This window comes from Paramormyrops kingsleyae, chromosome 7 (genome assembly GCF_048594095.1).
Source record: "Paramormyrops kingsleyae isolate MSU_618 chromosome 7, PKINGS_0.4, whole genome shotgun sequence".
Classification (NCBI taxonomy): domain Eukaryota; kingdom Metazoa; phylum Chordata; class Actinopteri; order Osteoglossiformes; family Mormyridae; genus Paramormyrops; species Paramormyrops kingsleyae.
This window is the reverse complement of record NC_132803.1, coordinates 909,807-931,329: the sequence shown is the minus strand read 5'-3', so window position 1 is coordinate 931,329 and position 21,523 is coordinate 909,807. Positions and strand designations below refer to the sequence as shown.

Below are 21,523 nucleotides of genomic sequence, written 5' to 3'. Positions count from 1 at the left end.
CTGTGTAAGGGTGGTCTCCTTTATGCCCCTCCCTTTCAGGTGGCTGTGTAAGGGTGGTCTCCTTCATGCCCCTCCCTTTCAGGTGGCTGTGTAAGGGTGGTCTCCTTTATGCCCCTCCCTTTCAGGTGGCTGTGTAAGGGTGGTCTCCTTCATGCCCCTCCCTTTCAGGTGGCTGTGTAAGGGTGGTCTCCTTCATGCCCCTCCCTTTCAGGTGGCTGTGTAAGGGTGGTCTCCTTTATGCCCCTCCCTTTCAGGTGGCTGTGTAAGGGTGGTCTCCTTTATGCCCCTCCCTTTCAGGTGGCTGTGTAAGGGTGGTCTCCTTCATGCCCCTCCCTTTCAGGTGGCTGTGTAAGGGTGGTCTCCTTCATGCCCCTCCCTTTCAGGTGGCTGTGTAAGGGTGGTCTCCTTTATGCCCCTCCCTTTCAGGTGGCTGTGTAAGGGTGGTCTCCTTCATGCCCCTCCCTTTCAGGTGGCTGTGTAAGGGTGGTCTCCTTTATGCCCCTCCCTTTCAGGTGGCTGTGTATGGGTGGTCTCCTTTATGCCCCTCCCTTTCAGGTGGCTGTGTAAGGGTGGTCTCCTTTATGCCCCTCCCTTTCAGGTGGCTGTGTAAGGGTGGTCTCCTTTATGCCCCTCCCTTTCAGGTGGCTGTGTAAGGGTGGTCTCCTTTATGCCCCTCCCTTTCAGGTGGCTGTGTAAGGGTGGTCTCCTTTATGCCCCTCCCTTTCAGGTGGCTGTGTAAGGGTGGTCTCCTTCATGCCCCTCCCTTTCAGGTGGCTGTGTAAGGGTGGTCTCCTTCATGCTCCTCCCTTTCAGGTGGCTGTGTAAGGGTGGTCTCCTTCATGCTCCTCCCTTTCAGGTGGCTGTGTAAGGGTAGTCTCCTTTATGCTCCTCCCTTTCAGGTGGCTGTGTAAGGGTGGTCTCCTTTATGCCCCTCCCTTTCAGGTGGCTGTGTAAGGGTGGTCTCCTTCATGCCCCTCCCTTTCAGGTGGCTGTGTAAGGGTGGTCTCCTTTATGCCCCTCCCTTTCAGGTGGCTGTGTAAGGGTGGTCTCCTTCATGCCCCTCCCTTTCAGGTGGCTGTGTAAGGGTGGTCTCCTTCATGCCCCTCCCTTTCAGGTGGCTGTGTAAGGGTGGTCTCCTTTATGCCCCTCCCTTTCAGGTGGCTGTGTAAGGGTGGTCTCCTTTATGCCCCTCCCTTTCAGGTGGCTGTGTAAGGGTGGTCTCCTTCATGCCCCTCCCTTTCAGGTGGCTGTGTAAGGGTGGTCTCCTTCATGCCCCTCCCTTTCAGGTGGCTGTGTAAGGGTGGTCTCCTTTATGCCCCTCCCTTTCAGGTGGCTGTGTAAGGGTGGTCTCCTTCATGCCCCTCCCTTTCAGGTGGCTGTGTAAGGGTGGTCTCCTTTATGCCCCTCCCTTTCAGGTGGCTGTGTAAGGGTGGTCTCCTTTATGCCCCTCCCTTTCAGGTGGCTGTGTAAGGGTGGTCTCCTTCATGCTCCTCCCTTTCAGGTGGCTGTGTAAGGGTGGTCTCCTTCATGCTCCTCCCTTTCAGGTGGCTGTGTAAGGGTGGTCTCCTTTATGCCCCTCCCTTTCAGGTGGCTGTGTAAGGGTGGTCTCCTTTATGCCCCTCCCTTTCAGGTGGCTGTGTAAGGGTGGTCTCCTTTATGCCCCTCCCTTTCAGGTGGCTGTGTAAGGGTGGTCTCCTTCATGCTCCTCCCTTTCAGGTGGCTGTGTAAGGGTGGTCTCCTTCATGCTCCTCCCTTTCAGGTGGCTGTGTAAGGGTGGTCTCCTTCATGCCCCTCCCTTTCAGGTGGCTGTGTAAGGGTGGTCTCCTTCATGCCCCTCCCTTTCAGGTGGCTGTGTAAGGGTGGTCTCCTTTATGCCCCTCCCTTTCAGGTGGCTGTGTAAGGGTGGTCTCCTTTATGCCCCTCCCTTTCAGGTGGCTGTGTAAGGGTGGTCTCCTTTATGCCCCTCCCTTTCAGGTGGCTGTGTAAGGGTGGTCTCCTTTATGCCCCTCCCTTTCAGGTGGCTGTGTAAGGGTGGTCTCCTTCATGCCCCTCCCTTTCAGGTGGCTGTGTAAGGGTGGTCTCCTTCATGCCCCTCCCTTTCAGGTGGCTGTGTAAGGGTGGTCTCCTTTATGCCCCTCCCTCTCATACGGCTGTGTGTGGGTGGTCTCATTAACATCCCTCCCTGTCATACGGCTGTGTGCAGGTAGTCTTCTTCATGCCCCTCCCTCCCACACAGCTGTGTGTGGGTGGTCTTCTTTTCCATCCCAGGCTCAGTGGTGAGATGAGTTTCTTGCTGCCTTCAGGGCTCAGTGGGAAAACTAAGGAATTCTACTGAAGAAGCACTGATTTGAAGCTTTGTGGATGTTTCTATAGTTGTGCCCATACTGTTCCTGTTTTGCTCTGCTATGCTCTGGATCAGAACCCTGCCACCTAATTTCCTCCAATAGGATGCCAAAATCTGACACAATCAGAGCATCTAAATTGAGCGTGCAATCCCATGACCTCCACAACTGTGACCATCTTGAGTCATAGTTTCCATGGGAACAAGGAACACCAAAGCAGTTTATCAGTCTGGTTATAAATCCAAGCACGAGGCATGCAGTGCTACAAGGCTTTAATACAACAGAATTGTGTGTTTGCCAGCTTAAAGCCATAGTTATGCTACCAGTGTCTAGTGCATAAATGTGAAAAGGAGTATTTATTTGTGTTTCCCAACCCGGTCCTTGGGGACTCCCAGACAGTTAGCGTTTTTGCTCCCTCCCATCTCCCTGCCAGACAGTTAGCGTTTTTGCTCCCTCCCATCTCCCTGCCAGACAGTCCACATTTTGTTCCCTCCCAGTGGAATGCCTGGGGATCCCCAAGGACCAGGTTGGGAAATACTCCCCACACTAATCCATACTCTGTATGATCTGTAAGTGCCTCCTTAACAGATTATAAGCATCCTTCATAAAACCTTTAATTCCACGATTATACATTTAATTCTCACCCTTAGCTTTGTTTCCACGTTCTGTCCTTGTGTGTACGGGTTTATTCTAGATACTCTAGAATTCTCTTACAGCAATAAGGCAACAAAATATGTGAACTAAAATAAAATGCTAATGTATAACTTGGAAACACTCTCTAAATACAATAGATGTTTCCATAAAGAGAATGGAAACGTTACATAAGCACTGCCATGCACTCTTCATAAATCATAAAACAATCCCTTTTTCTACCAGTTTCAGAAAGACTTTCCCTGTGGGTCCCACCTTACATTCTGAAATCTTGCCGATATAATGCAGTGGGTGAGGGGGGCTCCTGCCTAATTTTTTAATCCTGAGGCATTTCTTAGCTGAGTGTGAGGCGGCTGGGATGAGGATCGACACCTCTAAGTCTGAGGTCATGGTTCTTGAATGGAAAGGGGTGGATTACCCTCTCCTGGTGGGAGATGGGAGAGGAGTTCAAGTATCTCAGGATCCTGTTCATGTGTGACGGAAGAAGGGAGCAGGAGACTGATAGATTGGTGTGGCGTTAGCAGTAATGTGGATGCTGTACCATTCTGTTGGTACAGAGGGAGCTGAGCCACAAGGCAAAGCTATCAGTTTACCAGCTGATCTACATTCCCACCCTCACCTATGGTCATGAGCTCTGGGTAGTGACTGAAAGAATGAGCTTCCTCCGCAGGGTGTCTGGGCTCAGCCTTAGAGAGGGTGAGGAGCTCAGACATTCGGGAGGACCTCAAAGTAGAGCCACTGCTCCTCTGCATTGAAAGGAGCCAGTTGAGGTTGTTTGGGCATCTATCTAGGATGCCTCCTGGACGACTCCCTAGGGAGGTGTTTCGGGGATGTGCAAACGGGAGGAGACCCTGGGGCAGGACCCGAGGCAGACCCTGAGGCAGACTCTGAGACAGACCCCGAGGCAGACTCTGAGACAGACCCCGAGGAGGACATTCTGGAGAGATTATACAGCGTTGCTTGAAAGTTAGTAAACCATTCAAAATTTTCCATATTCCTGCAAAAATATGACTTAAAACATCAACAGATTTTCACACAAATAGGTGAAGAGAACACAGTTGAACAGATGAAACAGAAATATCATACTTGGTCATTGATTTATTGAAAATGATCTAATGTCACACATCTGTGAACCTTTCCTTTTAGTATTTCTTGTGATGCCCTTTTGCATCAATAACTGCAAATAAACGTTTCCTGTAGGTCTTCATCAGTCCTGCACATGAACTTGGAGGAATTTTAGCCCATTCCTCCATACAGAATTGCCTCAACTCAGGGATGTTGCTGGGTTTTCTTGAATGAACTGCACGCTTCAGGTCCTTCCACAACATGTAGCTGGGATGCTGCCAGCTAAGGCTCCAATTAAAGCTGTTTTTCCTTTCAGGTTTTAGAAAAACCCTCTCAGTTAGCTGAAGAAAAAGTTTGTAATGTTCCTTAATTTATCAGATCTCTGATTATACCTAAGGTTGAAGATTGATGTTATGGGGATTTTTGAAAGTTTTATTTTTAAAGATGTGTTTGTCGCTCCATGATAACAAATTTGAATTACGTATGACAAGTTTTTGTTCTAGGGATATTTACAGAATATTATGATTAAGTTATGGAAATGTTCAAAGTGTCCATTTTTCCTGGTGTTCACAGAACGTCATCCCACTACTACAGCTAAGACTAATAATATAAAAACAAATGAAACGCGTGCTAGAGCAGTAGGTAACACTGTGGCGTTATAGTTCACAGGTGATGGATATGAGGCTGGTTGACAGTATACATATACAGTACTTTTATAAAATAACATACTATTATGAAACAATATTTTGCAACATGAATTGTTTTAAAAGGATTTTCAGACAATATTGTTATTGTACTGACATTGACAGAACTTCTGTTAAAATGTGGAAATAATGTTCTATTAACGTTACAGTAAGAACATTCTCTCCCATGCTGGGAATGCTCTCTGGTAGCTGGGATGCTGTCATTTTAGTCCTTGTCAGCCATGAACATCAGCAGCTGCAGCAATTAATGCTTGCAGTTTAGTGGCACATTTCCGATTTCTCAGCCCCATAAACACCCAGAATTGTTAATCCCCTAGATGACTGGACTATTTCCTGTTGTCTTCTAGTTTTCAATACCACATCTCTCTATTGCAGCAACCTCAGTGCCTTGTGTATTGCAAAAGAGTATTCTCCAAAAACAGGAGATATTTAATATGAGGCCAACCTTCTCATTCAAGCACAGTTCAACACAGTTGTTTTTCTTAATTAAAATTGTTCCTCAAGGTCAGATCCCAAACACACTTCCCATAAGGCACAATACAAATCTGTAAAAGCATTTCACCACACTGGTGAGTGTTTTTACTGGCCCGTTTAAGACTGAAAGTTCAACAGACTGACAGTCTTCAGACCACTTTCCTAGCTATCTGCCATTATGTGGTCTCCTGGTACCTCATACACTTTAACTTCTATATCCGCCACTGAGATGCAAATGTGCAACATCCCTCAGGCTGAGAGCAGTGCAAGCAGGACGGTTAGTGTTAGGCTTAGTCTGTGCTCCTGCAGGCCAGGGGAATGACAAAAACATCAAATCAAGCTGTTTTGTGCACCTATGATGCTTAAGTGACAGTCTACATCAGGGGTCACCAGCCTTTTTGAAACTGAGAGCTACTTCACGGTTACTGAGCAATACGAAGGGCTACCAGTTTGAAACGCCCTACTAAACTTACCTAAACATGTTTTAAATGTTTTTTTTTAGATATTGTCATTTTCAAATCTATATAAATGTAAATGTGAAATATATATTATTTTCTCCCGCTCCCACCCGCAGTATTCAAGTTTTATCCCGCTCCCGCCCGCAAAATCCCGCAGGTAAACATATAAGTAGTTTTATTTTTACCGCTTCTTCCCGCTACTATGTTATTTGTTTCACTTGCTTCCCTTTTGAGTATATATATAAAAAGAAACGGAAAATAAACAAATATGTTTCGTTTTACTTGAGTTTAATTAAATGGAATGATGAACATGTACACGAACGAGGAGCTTTTCAGAACATGCCATCTCGTCCAAGCACCAGGCTGATTCCTTCTTGGGGTGTCCGGTTACGTCCCCCGGCACTCAGAGCGCGGCAATTGAAGTTTCTGTAAATTGTTATTATTTTAATTTAGTCGTTCTTGTTGCTTTTGTGCAAATAGAGTATTTGTTTTTAATAAATTAGTTTTAAGATAATTTCATTTTGCGGGAGTCCCACGATTAATTCTATTCTCCCGCAACCCGCACGTACATGAGGACCTTACTGCCCGCACCCGCATCCACCCATCAAATCTTGTCCCGCGCCGCACTCGGTGCGTTGGGTCCCGCGGTACTCCCGCGGGAGTGCAGGTCTTTACCCCAGACTCTCCTTCAACTCAAACCCCGCCCCGACACCAGACTTTCCTTCATGAAGCCCCGCCCCTTCAAAGTCCCCTGCGCGCCCACCCCCCCAGGAGCCGCGGATCAGGCCAATTTGCGTTTTACAGGGTGGTTCGGGAAATCTTATTAAAATTCATAAGCGAAGCGCTTCCTGATTAGCCAGTGAATGCCTTAGAGCCGCACATGTCGATAGGAGCACGTTCAGGTAGCGCTTCTTTATAAATATTAATGAGATAGCCAATCACGTAGCCTCTCATGTATATTAATAAGTTTTCCTGAACCACCTCGCAAAAAGAAAATTCGTCATCAGGAGCGGTTGAACCGGAAGCGTAACGTTCAGGCACGGCAGACGCAATGGATCCTGGAGGACCGGAGAACGACTGGAAGAGCCTCGCCTTCCGTCAGAAGGTGGTGGCACAAATGTAAGTGTCTGCTCCCCGTCCTGTGTTTACAGGCGGCTGCCGGTTAGTGGAAACAGTAGGTTTTAAAACACGCCCGGATATGTGTACGTTCCCGGGCAACCATCGGGTACCAGGCCGCAGATACATCCTCGGTTTCATAGTGAGTGACTTGGTCGGAAGATGCACGCGTTTCAGAAAGGGGCAGACGGCTGTTTGTTGTCGTAATGACGCCGCGGGAGCTGCTAGGCGGACAGCAGTTTCCCCTGGCCGGCGGCAGAGCTTGCAGGGTCCGGCTCTGTACTGCGTCACCCGCAGGGTCCGGGAAAGACCAGCTCCGTACACCAACCGAAATACAAAATAAATGAGTCAAAAGTGAGTAACTATCTGTCTGGTACTTCCCGGCGTTGGTTGTGTTATATAGAAGGCCAGAATGCATCCGGGTCGGAAAGATGTAATAAACTATAAGAAGTAAATGTATGTGTTGCTTATTGATAAATGTCGTCAATTCCACAACGGTTGGAGACATTTAGAGGTTCCGAGATGCTGTCTTTTTGCGTGGCTGATAATAAATACAATCATACGCGACTTTGTGGCAATGAAGTGTGTCTGTGGGGTCGGCCCTGGATGTTCTGGTGCCCCAGGTGAGATCTTCCCCGGGAAAACAGAAAGCAAATTCTGTCAGTTCATTTATATTAAAGATATATATTAGTCACAATAGCACTGTTTTTTAACAGGTTTGTTAAATCTGAGAAAGAAATACAATTTCTTTTAAATTGATGTTAGCACACCCATACATGTAACACGACCTTTTCAAGTGCATTTAACAGCTGCGTAAATTCAGGAACATGGATCAAGCTGAAATTCAGTAGACATTATCAGAAGAATCTCATTTGTACCTAGCATAAATCCAGCTAAATCCATTATTATATGAGCTGTTGGTGAACATGTATACATATGAGTTCAGGATAGCAAAAATTACTCATCTTATCAACTTTAAACATTTTTCACTGACAAACTACTGGCTGGATAGTTTTAAGATTTTGCAGAACTTTATTAATAAAATAGATGAGTTGGCATGTAACGGGCTCCATCAGTTACATCTGTCACTGATGTAACCTGTGGTATTTATTCAGATTTTTTTTCTCACTGTTTTGCACCCCAATAATCACATGGGGCACTAGGCAATTGCTTATGTCTGACACTGCTAATGAATTTATCAGCAAACAATGAGTCTGATTTCACTTGGAAGCCTGTAAACTGGATTCCATATTCTGAATGTTCATGAAGCTGATGTAATGATGCATCCTAGTGGACAGAAATGAATCATAGTTTTAATATGTGATTATTTTCCCGGTGTCTCTTCTTCTTAATGTCTAATTTAGTGAAGATGCCATGCGGAAGGCTGGTGCCGTGTCCAACAAATCCAGCAACGACATGGAGAGCCACGTGTTCGTTAAGGCCAAATCCAGGGTGAGCCAAGCCGACATTAAACACATGCAGGAAAAAGAGGGGTTTCCGCTGGGTGTGTGGCGAGATGGCCGTAGCTCTTTGTTTACTGTGATGTTTATTCACCGCAAACAGGACGAGTATCTCTCCCTGGTGGCCAGACTCATCATCCATTTCAGAGACATCCGTGAGTAGAAATGCCCACCACCTCTGCACATTGGCTCAGTTTCATGCATCCCACCTGGAAATTCTGACATTTTAAAGTGTTTTTTGTGTTGCAGATAAGAAAGCTCAAGGAGGACCAGGTCAGTTTTGAACTTTATTTTTCTCACAAACGGTCAAATGGGATGTGGGGGGTTTGGACGATAGAGGTTATCATCAGAGCAGTACTGAACACTGAAATGATGCCGGCTGCAGTGAACACAGGGGTGCACATACTTTCCCCTCCCCTGGACACTGCATTTCGTGGAACTGTACAAGTGTCTCTCCTGCCCAACCTTATCATGAATATACGTTAATCTCCACCAGAAGCGGAACTAAATCTTGAGCGAATGTGGTTATGGAGTCAGCTGTGTGTTTCAGCCCTCTGTGTGTTGATTTTTGTTTTCAAGAGAGAGAGTAAAAAAAATACTTTTATAGGTGTGCTTACTTGTAAACTTTTGCCCCCTTAAAATGCCCATGTTCAATGGGCAAGTGGAAGAGAAATCAGAGATGGATGGAGCACCCCAGGGACTTCTAAAGCAAAGATTTAAACTACTGAGATACATGGAAAAGAAGGTCCAGTTAGCCAAGGGATCTGTCAGTAATGCTGCTTTGATGATGGGTGGCGTTTCAATGGGGATCACGGCCAATGGGTGAAGAATCAGCCAAGTGTAGCTGACGGTTGACACCATGGTTAATAATAATAATAATAATAATAATACTACATTTTATTTATATAGCGCTTTTACAAGTCAGACGCCTTACAGAGAAAGTACACAGAAAACAGATTATACAAATACACATTATGCATATGGAAGGTTGAATACCTGAGCAAAAAGTGAGGTTTTTAGCTTGGATTTAAAATCTGAAACAGAGGTCGATAAACGGATGGCAGTAGGTAATGAATTCCAAAGGCGGGGAGCTGAATTGGAGAATGCATGGTCACCATAGCTATGTAATTTGGAAGGGGGGATGAGGAGAGAGCCAGTAGAGGAAGATCTAAGACTGCGGGGGGGCTGGTAGGGTAGAAGCAAATCAGTAAGATATGGGGGATCTTGATTGTTAAGAGCTTTAAATGTCAGAAGTAGCATTTTGAAGTGAATGCACTCTTTTATGGGGAGCCAGTGCAGGCTCTGCAGAACGGGTGTGATGTGTTGATAGGAGCGGGTGTGAGTAAGGAGGGGGGCAGCAGAGTTCTGAACTATCTGAAGTTTATGAGGAGATTTAGCGGAGATTTATAGGCAAGAATAATCTTAAAACATTTACAAGTGAAGGTAATGAACTGAGTGATGGGATTATGCCTCAACGTAAAGATAACAAAGGTTATGGTCGTGGAGCAGCAGCCACCTTTAGTGATGGTGAAGATGGAGGGTTAGCTCAGTGGCTTTCGCTGTTGCCTCACGCCTCTGGGACCAGGGTTGAAGTTTCTGTCATGGCTCTATGTATGTGGAGTTTACATGTTCTCCCTGTGTAATCTTGGGATTCCTCTCTCGCAGTCCAAAACTGTGCTGATATCAATTGGAGTTACCAAATTGCCCATAACTGTGCCTGGGCCGGCTTGAGAAGATAGGCCTGAGCACGGTTAGTCAGACTTGGGTATGGTATGCTTCTGGTGTGATGGTTTACCGTGCTACGGAACACAAACGCATCCTCAGTGATGTGACTGACACATGCCTGCACACACACGTGAACTGGACCCCGAAGGAGTGGATCCGGTTGGCTGTATAGATTGCATCGTTTTTTTTACCCCCACAAAATTGCATTGCACAATAAAATGTCTACTTATTGGTCAGTGACGAACATGGCAGCAAAGGATCACTTTGGTCTATGGTCATGTCACGATACCGAAATCATGACCTTGATGCCAATACCAGTACTGCAAGGATACTAATGCAAAAAAAAAAAAAGATTAAGTATTGTTCATGGTAAATTATATATGCACTGAGTTTCACAAGACATCTATCTAAAGTGCATTTATAAGTTGTCTCACTCTAGTGTTTCCCCTTGGTTTACAGCTTGGGGGGGGCGGGACAGACGTACACCTACAGGATTCAAGGTGTTCATGTGTTTCTTTTAATGACAGCAGTCAATATAACAACTGAACTAAACATCAGAACATTTCTTTTTATGACAATTATACACAAAGTGTGCATCTTTTGTCACTCAGAGTATCTTTCTGGGCTTCTGGAAGAACATTTCTAGAGCCTCTTGATATGGGAAGTGAGAAACGTCTGGCCCAATTATTGAGATCCACATACAGGCTGCAAGATGGTCTCCTGAAATAAAATTCAAATGAAATAAAATTAACTTGACCTTCAAGGGGGGGTGGGAGGTGCCGTTGCGCCCCCCCCTAATATAATGGTAGGGGAAACACTGCACTCAACTACATCACGTTCCCTGACATTGAAAGCCTCGCACTATGATCACTCAGGTTCATTTGGTTACCTGGTGGACGATGATATGTTCTGTTAAATATATAAAGGGTATATCCACCTTGATTGTCGTTCACTTCCGCCTTATTAAAAATGCATGTGAGGGGGGCGGAGTGCTTAATGTAAGGAGACTTTTTGGGGGTGAGGGTTATCAGTCTGGATATGATTCGTTATTTGGTTTTTGAGATAGTGCTGCACTGAAGAATGAAGAGAAAAAAAACATGCCGGCACCCTAAACTGTAAAACATATTTCTTCCATAAGTGCTCATGACTATTACACTCCACTGTAAACAAACAAAACGGCAAACACAATATTAGCTAATATAAAGGTTACAGACATTTTATCTGTTTTCTTTTGTCCCTCTATTGAATAAACATGCAGAATAAATCTGTGTGTCATTGTGCCAAAAATGACTCCACATAAGGCACAAAATTAGGACACTAGTCGTGAATTCCATTGTTCTGTGCGATGGCCCTTTCCTTCCTTGGGTTCCTTCAACAGAAAAGAACTCGCACAGTGATGACAAAAGCGTGCTTGGGCCATGATTGTTAAGTGCAATGTGAGCGCAGACCAGCAGGGGGGGGGGGGTGTAATTGTGCTTGGGTACAGTACAAGGCAACCAGGCCAAGTGTGAAGACACTGTAAGTTGTGGTCCATCTGAGCAATCACCGCACTTGGCTTTAATGGAATGTTTTTAGGCGATGACTGACTTGGTTGGCACTTAAGTACTAAGCTTGTAGCACTTTACCCCTATTTTCTCTGTGTTTTCAGTCCTACCCACAGCAGACCCAATGAACGCACTTCACAATTTGACGGCGGTGGGGACGGGTGGACCTAGCGGGCTAACTATCGGACCCCGCCCCCCTGGAGCCTCCATGGGTAGCTTGACCCAAATGCCGATGACTCAGCATGTCATTCCGGGCGTTGCTGGAAACCCTCAGCCCAGTGAGTTGGTTTGTGGGCTGGGCCTGTTTCTGCACAGTGGCTGTGTCTTGATGGCTTCACCATGCTTTGCTTATGAGCTGCTATTGTATTAACTGCACCTAGAGGACCAAATAGGTCATCTGCTGTGTATAATACTGATTATGGCACAAGGAGTTAAGGCGTTATGCATGTAAGTTCAGCCTCATTTGAAGATTCTCTTTTCTTCAACACGCCATAATGCTTATTCCCGACACTCTGCCACTTGTCCTTCACTTCCTGAGGACTGCACTGTCACTTTGGTGGTCTGCTGACAGACCTCTGTCCTCTGCCCCATAGTTGCTATGCCAACCCAGATCCAGCAGATGGTCCAGCAGCAGCAGCAGCAACAACAGCAACAGCAGCAGCAGCAGCAACAACAGCAGCAGCAGCAGTTTCCCCAGTTTTCGGCCCAGCAGCAGCAGCAGGTGGCCATGTTGCAGCAACAGCAGCAGCTTCACCGGCTGAAGCAGCAGCAACAACAACAGCAGCAGCAGCAGCAACAACAGCAGCAGCAGCAGGGTCAGAACCAGCAGCAGCAGAACCAGCAAGCTCAGCCGGTCAGTGAGTCCTCTTGTCTTGTGAGGCTTGTGGGAGGATGGGGGTATGTTGCTTTTCTCTTAATGGATCTGTGAGCATTTTCACACCTATGTTCTGGTACCTGGTTCTAAGTTCCCGGGAATTTTTTCTTTTGGAGACGAAAAAAACTTGTAAGTTAAATTTCACGTTTTCTTTCATACAAAACCACCCCCGCCACCCCAAAACAATGAGGGATGAACAAATTGTTTTGTTAGTTGTTAAGGGGATCTATCTCATTCAAAACTGGACATGGCTTTTTATTTATAGTTTAGTTATGTGATTCACAACGTGTTTATTTATGCACTTCTGCATAACTCCCAGATTAGCACCAGTGCTTGTGGTCAACCAATCGGCAAGGTTATCAATAAAAAGGGGTGCCGGAACTGCCTCAGAACCATGATTGGACTGAGTTTCTGCAGCGTGAACATGACAAAAGTTCTTGGTTCTAGGAAAAGGTTCTGGTTCCTGAAAAAAAAAATCCTGTGATGTGAAATCACCCTGTTACCTTTCACAGCTGCTGCTTTTGTCGATGTGTGTCAGATAGTTTCCGTTTTCTTGTTAACTTTGTATGACATCACTGTTTCTTTGTTTGCTAATCATCCTTAACCTGTTTCCGTCTGGCCCAGTGGGATTGAAGATATCCAGCCTCTCTTATATTCTTCCTGAACTTAGTGAACAGCAGGTCTGTGAATGTTTGCTGTAGTGAGAGGATAACTGACTGCCCACAGGGGTGAAGAGCGATTCGGCTCCACCCTGACACTACTCGCTTCTTGTTTGGTCCTTATGAGGTGTATGGACCATGAAGTTGTATAATTGTGAAATGGCTGGAGGTCACTCAGTGCTTCAGCTAAAATTATAGGGCTGATGTTGGTGGTTCTCTCATGCTCTCTGTTCTAGATGCTTGCATCCCGCCTGCAACAGCAGCAGATTGTCCAGCTACAGCAGCTCCAGCATCAGCAGGTGGCTCAGGCTCAGGCTCAGGCTCAGGCTCAGGCCCAGGCTCAGGCTCAGGCTCAGGCCCAGGCCCAGGCCCAGGCTCAGGCTCAGGCCCAGGCTCAGGCCCAGGCTCAGGCTCAGGCTCAGGCTCAGGCCCAGGCCCAGGCCCAGGCCCAGGCCCAGGCCCAGGCCCAGGCAGTTCAAGCCCTTCAACAGCAACAGCAGCTGCAGCAACAGCAACAACAACAGCAGCAGCAGCAGCAGTCCCAGCATCAGGCCCAGGTCCAGGCCCAGCAACAAGTGCATCACCTAGTCCACCACCCGCAACAGCCGCCACCACCTCCCCAGGCCTCCCAGCTGGCCCCCCACCCGCAGCAGGCCCTGGGAGGCCAGATTCCAGCCCAACACATGCCAATTGGACAGCTCAGCCAGCAGCAGCAGCAGCAAATTAAACTGATGCAGGTGTGAGGGGGAGACATGGAGGGAGCGGTCAGGGTGTGGGCGGACGCCTGCAGGGGTGAGTTCAGCGCTGAATTAACAAGACCCATTTTGAAGTGGCTATGCATTTTCAGCAGCAGCAAATGACCCCCAGAGTCATGCAGCAGCAGCCGTTTGCCCAGCAGCAGCAGCCGTTTGCCCAGCAGCAGCAGCCGTTTGCCCAGCAGCAGCAGGCGGTTTCCCAGCAACAAGCAGCTGTGGTCCAGACCCATCTTGTTCCTGGACAGGTGAGGGAGCTGCTAATCAGTCGTGGGTGGGGGCTTCCAGCTCTGGAGCCAGTACAATGTTGTTCATTATTTTTTAATCTGTTATTTTTTGTTGTCAAATTGCAGATGTCTTGGGTGGGTAACTATTCCATTGATGGGTGAACAACTTCTTATCAATTTTATTCTTTTCAGTTTTCACCGGTTTTCTTCCTTCTATTGGGATAAGAGGGAAGTTGCATCCATTTTTAAAAAAATATTTTTGTTTATTTCCAGACACTGGAATTACATTTTGGGTTTTCCAAAAATGAGTGATACACTCCTCTGAGGTCCAAGCAGGCTTGAGACCTTGGACTTGCTTTGTGGATGGTCTCCATGCTCCCTCAGAGTCTGCCTGCGTGGTTTTAAGAGATGTTACTATATCATGACATGTACTTCACGAGAGCCTCACCCACCTGGTCCCCAGTGAACAATCATCCATGTGAAAAAGTGTAGTGACAGGCAGGTCGCTTGCACGGACTTTGGAAACCCCCAAGAACAGGCGGTTAGCAGCTTGCCGGGCAGTGATGCGTGAACAGTCCTGTCAGCGTGGTGTATCTTAGACTCCCAGTCACCGAGAGTGTGCTGCGTCACCTTTTGAAAGGTTTCCCCAGATGTAGAATTTACAGGAAGCAGTCCGTCTCCCCTCCTTAAAGCTGCTGAAGAAGTCAGTGTACCTCTGAGCCTCGGATCTCGGGTTTGTCGCTTGAGGAGTTTGTGACCCAGTGGCACTTGGCTGTCCCGTGCTGCCCATTTTTGCGCGTCCCGGTTTGAAACTCTCCCCCCTCCCCCTACCTAAAACCCAGACTGATGGCAAACGCAGATGAAGGGGTTATAAATGGCGGTGAGCATCCCCCAGCCTAAAGGCCTGTCCTTCAGCAGAAGGGTCATGACACCCAAGGAACCCATGGGAGATCCCTCAGCTCACCCCATGGCATTTGTCACGGCTTGCGTGTGCATGTTTGGGTGTTGGCGTGTGCCCGTAGCTTGAGCCTGTCTACCCAGACGCATTGGTATCTATGTGGCTTGTTCGCTTGGACCGCTAAACCAAAGCTTTCCTTTCAGCCTGAGTGAGGCTTTTGCACCTTCTGAGCCCTTTTGCAGATGAGGCCGTAATCTGCATCCTGTTAACACACGCTGACTGGCAGGGCTGTGCATGTCTACCTGTGTATGTACGTGTAAGTTTGCGTATGCGTGCAGTTGAGAGATCCGCTACTTAGGAAACCATTTTTAATGTTAAGTTTTGCCTCTGATACAAACACAGACAGAGAATGCAGTAGCGCTGCATTAGAATTAGCCAAAGGAGTTGATGGCCTGTCAGACGGTCTTATATCATACTACATCGGAATAATCTCCACAGCACAGGCTGTGCTTCCCTAGGTGACCAGTAGGTGGCTTCACGTGGTCAGCATCAAGGAATATGTGCCACATTTCACCAACTGTTGTCTCATCACATAGTCTCAGGCCAGAAGCCTGTCCCTATAAAAATGTGATTTGTAATGTAATGCCAGCACTGAGTTGATAGATGGTCTGTCTTCTGCTGGTTGTGCTGGTTTGTGTCTGACACCAGCACAAAATGAAGGGGTTCATCTGAGACCAGTACTGAGGAATCCATGTTTGTTTGCTTTACTTGTTGCTGTGCTCTTGGCAGTCTGTGTTAAACCTGCCTGCTTAAAATGGCCTTAACTAGACAACTAAAGATGCTCCCGATTTTAATGTTAATCTTTTATTGTAACTGAATTGTTCCGTGGAATCATGGGTAAAAAGTGGCAGCCTTACCACACCGTGAAGTGTGTGTGACAGCTGTGTGTCTTGGCCGCACTGCATGCGCTCTTGACTTAACCCTCAGAGACGCTGTGGCCGTGCATGGGCCCTCGCTTGGGGTCTCTGACTCTGTGTTTGTGTCCGCATGACCCCCCATGTGCTGCTGCCATACTGCGTTTGCATTCGTTTTTTTTTTTTTTTTTTTTTTTTGCTTGTGACCTGTCTGTTGTCCCTTTATCCTCCCGAGATGATGATGATGGCCCGCTCTGGGATGCAAATTCCACCCCGCCCACCCCGCGCCACGCCGACCTCTGCAGCGCCCCCCAGCGCTGCCACTGGGGGAGGACAGCAAACGCCACAGGTATTTACCCTAGGGATTGATAGCAGCACCCAGAGGTATACAGTGTGGCCCCCCCCCTCCCCCCCCCGGCCCCCGTCCCGTCAGCCACATACCTGCGATTGCAGAACTAGACCCATGTGAGGATCAGCTCTTGGGCTCTGGATTTGTGCCGGTTTTTGCATCAGTGTTTGGCTCTGATATGCGGTGTGTGATCAGAAGCTGAGGAGTCGCCCGGCCGGAGCCGTGCGTCATGCAGGGCTCGTAAACAAGGAAGCACACGGACATTCAGCTGAAATTTCAGGTTGGAGGCTCCTGTGAATGGGAGCTGCAGAGTCTGGAAACTCTGCAATGCTGATTGGCTGGCTGGCCCCTCAGGTAACAGCGCGGTGTACTGATTGGCTGACTGGCTCCTCAGGTAACAGCGCGGTGTACTGATTGGCTAGCTGGCCCCTCAGAGTTTCCTCCAGGCCTGCAGATGGAAGCAGGTGGAGCCTCTTGCTCTTGGAAGTAAAGAGATGGAGCTGGTGCTGTTGGCTGGATTTCTGGGAGAAACCCTGTACCTTTTTTTTGGGGGGGGGGGGGCAAGTGCACAGTTATGTGAATGGGAGTGCTAGGGCCCCCCCTCCCCCCTCACTCTTGAAACCACACACTCATGGACCCCTCGTCTCATCTCCACTCAGCAGGTCCCTCAGTCCTCGATGATGTCATCGTCCCCCTCTTCAGTGCAGGTGCCCCCCCCGCAGTCCATGCCGCCACCCCCCCAGCCGCAGCCGTCCCCACAGCCTCCGACCTCCCAGCCAAACTCTGTCAGGTACGACACATAGGAAACAGCCCTTGGTACAGACGTGCTCCCGCTGTGTCTGATGGCGTATGCAGGTAAAAGAAATAAGAAGGATACTCTGGGCCTGTAGGTCCTGCCTGCTGCTTTGCATGGCCCCAGATCATGGGCTCACCCAGGGCCAGCTGGCCATTAATGTACCACTCTTACTGTTATTTACAGACTGTGCCCTGTCTCATCGGCCCCTCCGCTTGTTTATCCCACTAGACCCGGCCCCCTCTGGTTGCCATCCCGTCACCTCTCTGCATCACCCTTCTCCATCTCCCCTTCCTGTCGCCCCTCTCCATTGCCCTCTCCACCCTTCTCCATCTCTCTTTCCTGTCGCCCCTCTCCATCACCCTTCTCCATCTCCCCTTCCTAGCACCCCTCTCCATTGCCCTCTCCATCTCTCCTTCATCTCCCCTTCCTGACACCCCTCTCCATTGCCCTCTTCATTACCGTTCTCCATCTCCCCTTCCAGTTACCTGTCTCTGGCACCCCTCTCCAATGCCTTCTCCATCTCCCCTTCCTGTCACCCATCTCTGGCACCCCTCTCCATTGCCCTCTCCATCACCCTTCTCCATCTGCCCTTCCTGTCACCCATCTCTGGCACCCTTCTCCATCTCCCCTTCCTGTCGCCCCTCTCTGGCACCCCTCTCCATTGCCCTCTCCATCACCCTTCTCCATCTCCCCTTCCTGGCACCCCTCTCCATTGCCCTCTCCATCACCCTTTTCCATCTCCCCTTCCTGTCGCCCCTCTCTGGCACCCCTCTCCATTGCCCTCTCCATCACCCTTCTCCATCTGCCCTTCCTGTCACCCATCTCTGGCACCCTTCTCCATCTCCCCTTCCTGTCGCCCCTCTCTGGCACCCCTCTCCATTGCCCTCTCCATCACCCTTCTCCATCTCCCCTTCCTGTCACCCCTCTCCATTGCCCTCTCCATCACCCTTCTCCATCTCCCCTTCCTGTCGCCCCTCTCTGGCACCCCTCTCCATTGTCCTCTCCATCACCCTTCTCCATCTCCCCTTCCTGGCACCCCTCTCCATTGCCCTCTCCATCACCCTTCTCCATCTCCCCTTCCTGTCGCCCCTCTCTGGCACCCCTCTCCATTGTCCTCTCCATCACCCTTCTCCATCTCCCCTTCCTGGCACCCCTCTCCATTGCCCTCTCCATCACCCTTCTCCATCTGCCTTTCCTGTCGCCCGTCTCTGGCACCCCTCTCCATTGCCCTCTCCATCATTCTTCTCCATCTCCCCTTCCTGTTGCCCCTCTCTGGCACCCCTCTCCATTGCCCTCTGCCATCACTGTTTGCTCCGTTTCACTGTTCTTCTCCTGCCAGTATCTGAACCTGCCGGTCATGTGCTCATGTATGTTCCAGCTCTGGCCCCACACCCTCGCCGGGGGGGTTCCAGCCCAGCCCATCCCCCCAGCCTTCCCAAAGCCCGGCAAATGCCCGGACCCCTCAGAACTACGGCGTCCCCTCCCCCGGTCCCCTCAACACCCCAGGTACCAGCATGTCCCCGGTGGGCGGCGTCTCAAATGGGGGTTGGGGGGCAGTGCTCTGTGGGGTGGGGGGTGTTGCTAATCAGGGCTGTCCCCACCTCTGTGGGATGAGGGGGCGGTGCTAATCAGGGCTGTCCCCGCCTCTGTGGGATGAGGGGGCGGTGCTAATCAGGGCTGTCCCCGCCTCTCCCCGATAGGGAATCCCAGCTCGGTGCTCAGCTCGGCTGGCGGCTCACCCACAGAGGAGCAGCAGTACCTGGAGAAGCTGAAGCAGCTCAGCAAGTACATTGAGCCGCTGCGGAGGATGATTAACAAAATCGACAAGAACGAAGGTGCCCCCACCCCCCCCACACTGTACCCCCCCCGCACTGCCCCCACCCAACCTCGCTGCCTGCCCTGTACCATTTGAAGATAATGGGTTTACCCAACAGACAGGAAGAAGGATCTAAGCAAGATGAAGAGCCTGCTGGACATCCTGACGGACCCCTCCAAGCGGTACGCCCCCCCCCCCCCCCCGCATTGAGTAGCCCTACCCCCATCCCCCCCCACCCCGGCCCACAGCAAGCAGTTAAATCACGTCTTCTTCTAGGTGTCCCTTGAGGACATTACAGAAGTGTGAGATCGCTTTAGAGAAGCTGAAGAACGACATGGCTGTGGTGAGTGTCTGTCTGTCTGTCTGTCTTTGCGTGGTAAACCGGGCTGCGTATCACGCTGTGGTCCCACCCTATGCTGTCTCTCCTCCCAGCCCACCCCGCCCCCGCCGCCTGTGCCCAGCACCAAGCAGCAGTACCTGTGTCAGCCCCTGCTGGACGCGGTCATGGCCAACATTCGCTCGCCCGTCTTTAACCACTCGCTGTACCGCACCTTTGCCCCGGCCATGATGGCCATCCACGGCCCGCCTATCACGTGAGTAAAATTACACTGAAATGCAAAATGCTGAGATAAGGGGGGGGCCTAACCGCCGGCTCTTGGGCAGGGGCCCCAGCATCGCGGCTCGCAAGCGGAAGCACGAGGAGGACGAGCGGCAGACCATCCCTAACATCCTGCAGGGGGAGGTGGCCCGTCTCAGCACCAAGTTCCTGGTTAACCTGGTGCCGTCTCACTGCAGCAACAGCGGGACAGTGCATCTTATCTGCAAGCTGGGTGTGTCTCTTTCACTCCTACATGTACACTGAGACAAACAGACGCATGGACGGACTCGCATGGATGCACACAGGCAGACAGACGGACATGACCACGCAGACAGACGGACATGACCACGCAGACAGACGGACATGACCACGCAGACCTGACCACGCACACAGGCAGACAGGCTGACATGACCACGCAGACCTGACCACGCACACAGGCAGGCAGACTGACCTGACCATGCACACAGGCAGACAGACGGACATGACCACGCAGACAGACGGACATGACCACGCAGACAGACGGACATGACCACGCAGACCTGACCACGCACACAGGCAGACAGGCTGACATGACCACGCAGACCTGACCACGCACACAGGCAGACAGGCTGACATGACCACGCAGGCCTGACCACGCACACAGGCAGACAGACGGACATGACCACGCAGACCTGACCACGCACACAGGCAGACAGACGGACATGACCACGCAGACCTGACTACGCACACAGGCAGACAGACGGACATGACCACGCAGACCTGACCACGCACACAGGCAGACAGGCTGACATGACCACGCAGACCTGACCACGCAGACTGACCGCATGGTGACCAGCAGCCTTCACTGCTCATACTCCTGTCCCCCACAGATGATAAGAGTCTCCCCAGCGTACCCCCCCTCCAGCTCAGCGTTCCGGCTGACTACCCCGAGCAGAGCCCACAGCTGGCAGACGACGGGCAGCAGTATGGTGAGCGGACAAGGGGGCCGTACCATGGGCGGGGAGGTAGGGCGATGTGTGGCTGTGTGACCTGACGCTCACCGTCTGCCTGCCCAAAACCCTCCCCAGACGCCAACCCCTTCCTGCAGACGGTCCACAGGAACATGACCTCCAAGCTGCTGCAGCTGCCGGACAAGCATTCGCTCACGGCGCTGCTCAACACGTGGGCCCAGAGCGTCAAGCAGGCCTGTCTCTCCCCGGCGTAGCGCCATCCTGCCCCTCAGACCTATGGCCTGCCACCTCTGTTGGCTGCTTTGTGAGCTGTCTGTGCGTTTTATGAAATGGATAGCGACTTAGTGTGAGAGTGTGCCCTGTGACCCTCGGGCAGTAAAAGCCACCCTTAACCGTGTCAGCACGTGCTTCTTCCCCAGTATAGTCATCCTGCTTGGTCCTGGTGGTTTTTTTCTGTTTTAATTACAGCGGAGCTCTTAGTATAGGCTGTTGGCTAAATGGATTGTATTACACTGCATTAAACTGAGTTAGTTTGCTGTAACGCCTTCGCCTTCTTGGTCTGCAAAGCTTATTTGAATGTGAATCGGGACCCTGACTTGTCAGAGTCCTGCGCACAGCATTTAGCTTGTTAGCCTTTCTTAGCATTCTGCCAGTGCCGAGCTCCATAAGGATCTCGCCCGTACTCGCTGTCGTCATGCTTTGGCGTCTGGCGCTTGTGGCGCTGCTTGTCCTTTTCAGCACCCCGTCCTCTGGAGACAGCCCCTCTGCAGGGTCCCGGGGCTCGGCTCCAGGTGCAGGCAGGGTGACGCAGTGCGGGGGAACGGGGAGTGGGGGTTGCCGGGGAGTGGGGGTTGCCTGCAGGGAGGAGGGAGGGACTCGGCCAGACCTGAGAGGAACACGGCTTCAGAGTGGGAAATCTCGGCCAGATTGATTACAGATGGCTTCATTCATCCAGTACTGATTTTGTTTTTGTGTAAATAAAGTGAGAAAATTACAATTTGAAGGGCTTCTCATTTTAAATATCAAACCTACATTTTTATTATTACTAAAACTGCACACACAGCTTGTCATGTTGACCTGTTTTAATGATTCACCCAGTGACCCTGAGGGCTAGTTAAGCTCCTGTGCTCAGTCGTCAGGGTCAATGACTT

General features: G+C 49.9%; 1 protein-coding gene across 7 annotated transcripts; it reads left to right on the top strand.

The window, feature by feature from the left end:
• The first annotated feature begins 6,483 nt into the window (after nt 1-6,483).
• med15 (mediator complex subunit 15) lies at nt 6,484-21,375 on the top strand. Of its 7 annotated transcripts, none has more exons than XM_072713898.1 (19): nt 6,487-6,813; nt 8,175-8,262; nt 8,374-8,425; nt 8,520-8,543; nt 11,644-11,817; nt 12,133-12,392; nt 13,309-13,476; nt 13,531-13,809; nt 13,920-14,072; nt 16,099-16,212; nt 16,872-17,002; nt 18,387-18,514; nt 18,709-18,843; nt 18,943-19,006; nt 19,101-19,167; nt 19,257-19,417; nt 19,488-19,654; nt 20,292-20,390; nt 20,490-21,375. In XM_072713898.1, the coding sequence occupies exons 1-19, from the start codon at nt 6,746-6,748 to the stop codon at nt 20,624-20,626; spliced, it is 2,469 nt and encodes an 822-aa protein (XP_072569999.1). In that variant the 5' UTR covers nt 6,487-6,745; the 3' UTR covers nt 20,627-21,375. The 7 variants fall into 7 exon arrangements, with proteins under 7 accessions (XP_072570000.1, XP_072569999.1, XP_072569998.1 ...); XM_072713896.1 differs by having other exon boundaries at nt 6,581-6,596; nt 6,687-6,813; nt 13,309-13,809; XM_072713899.1 differs by having other exon boundaries at nt 6,484-6,813; nt 11,644-11,751; nt 13,309-13,809.
• Nucleotides 21,376-21,523: the final 148 nt, after the last annotated feature.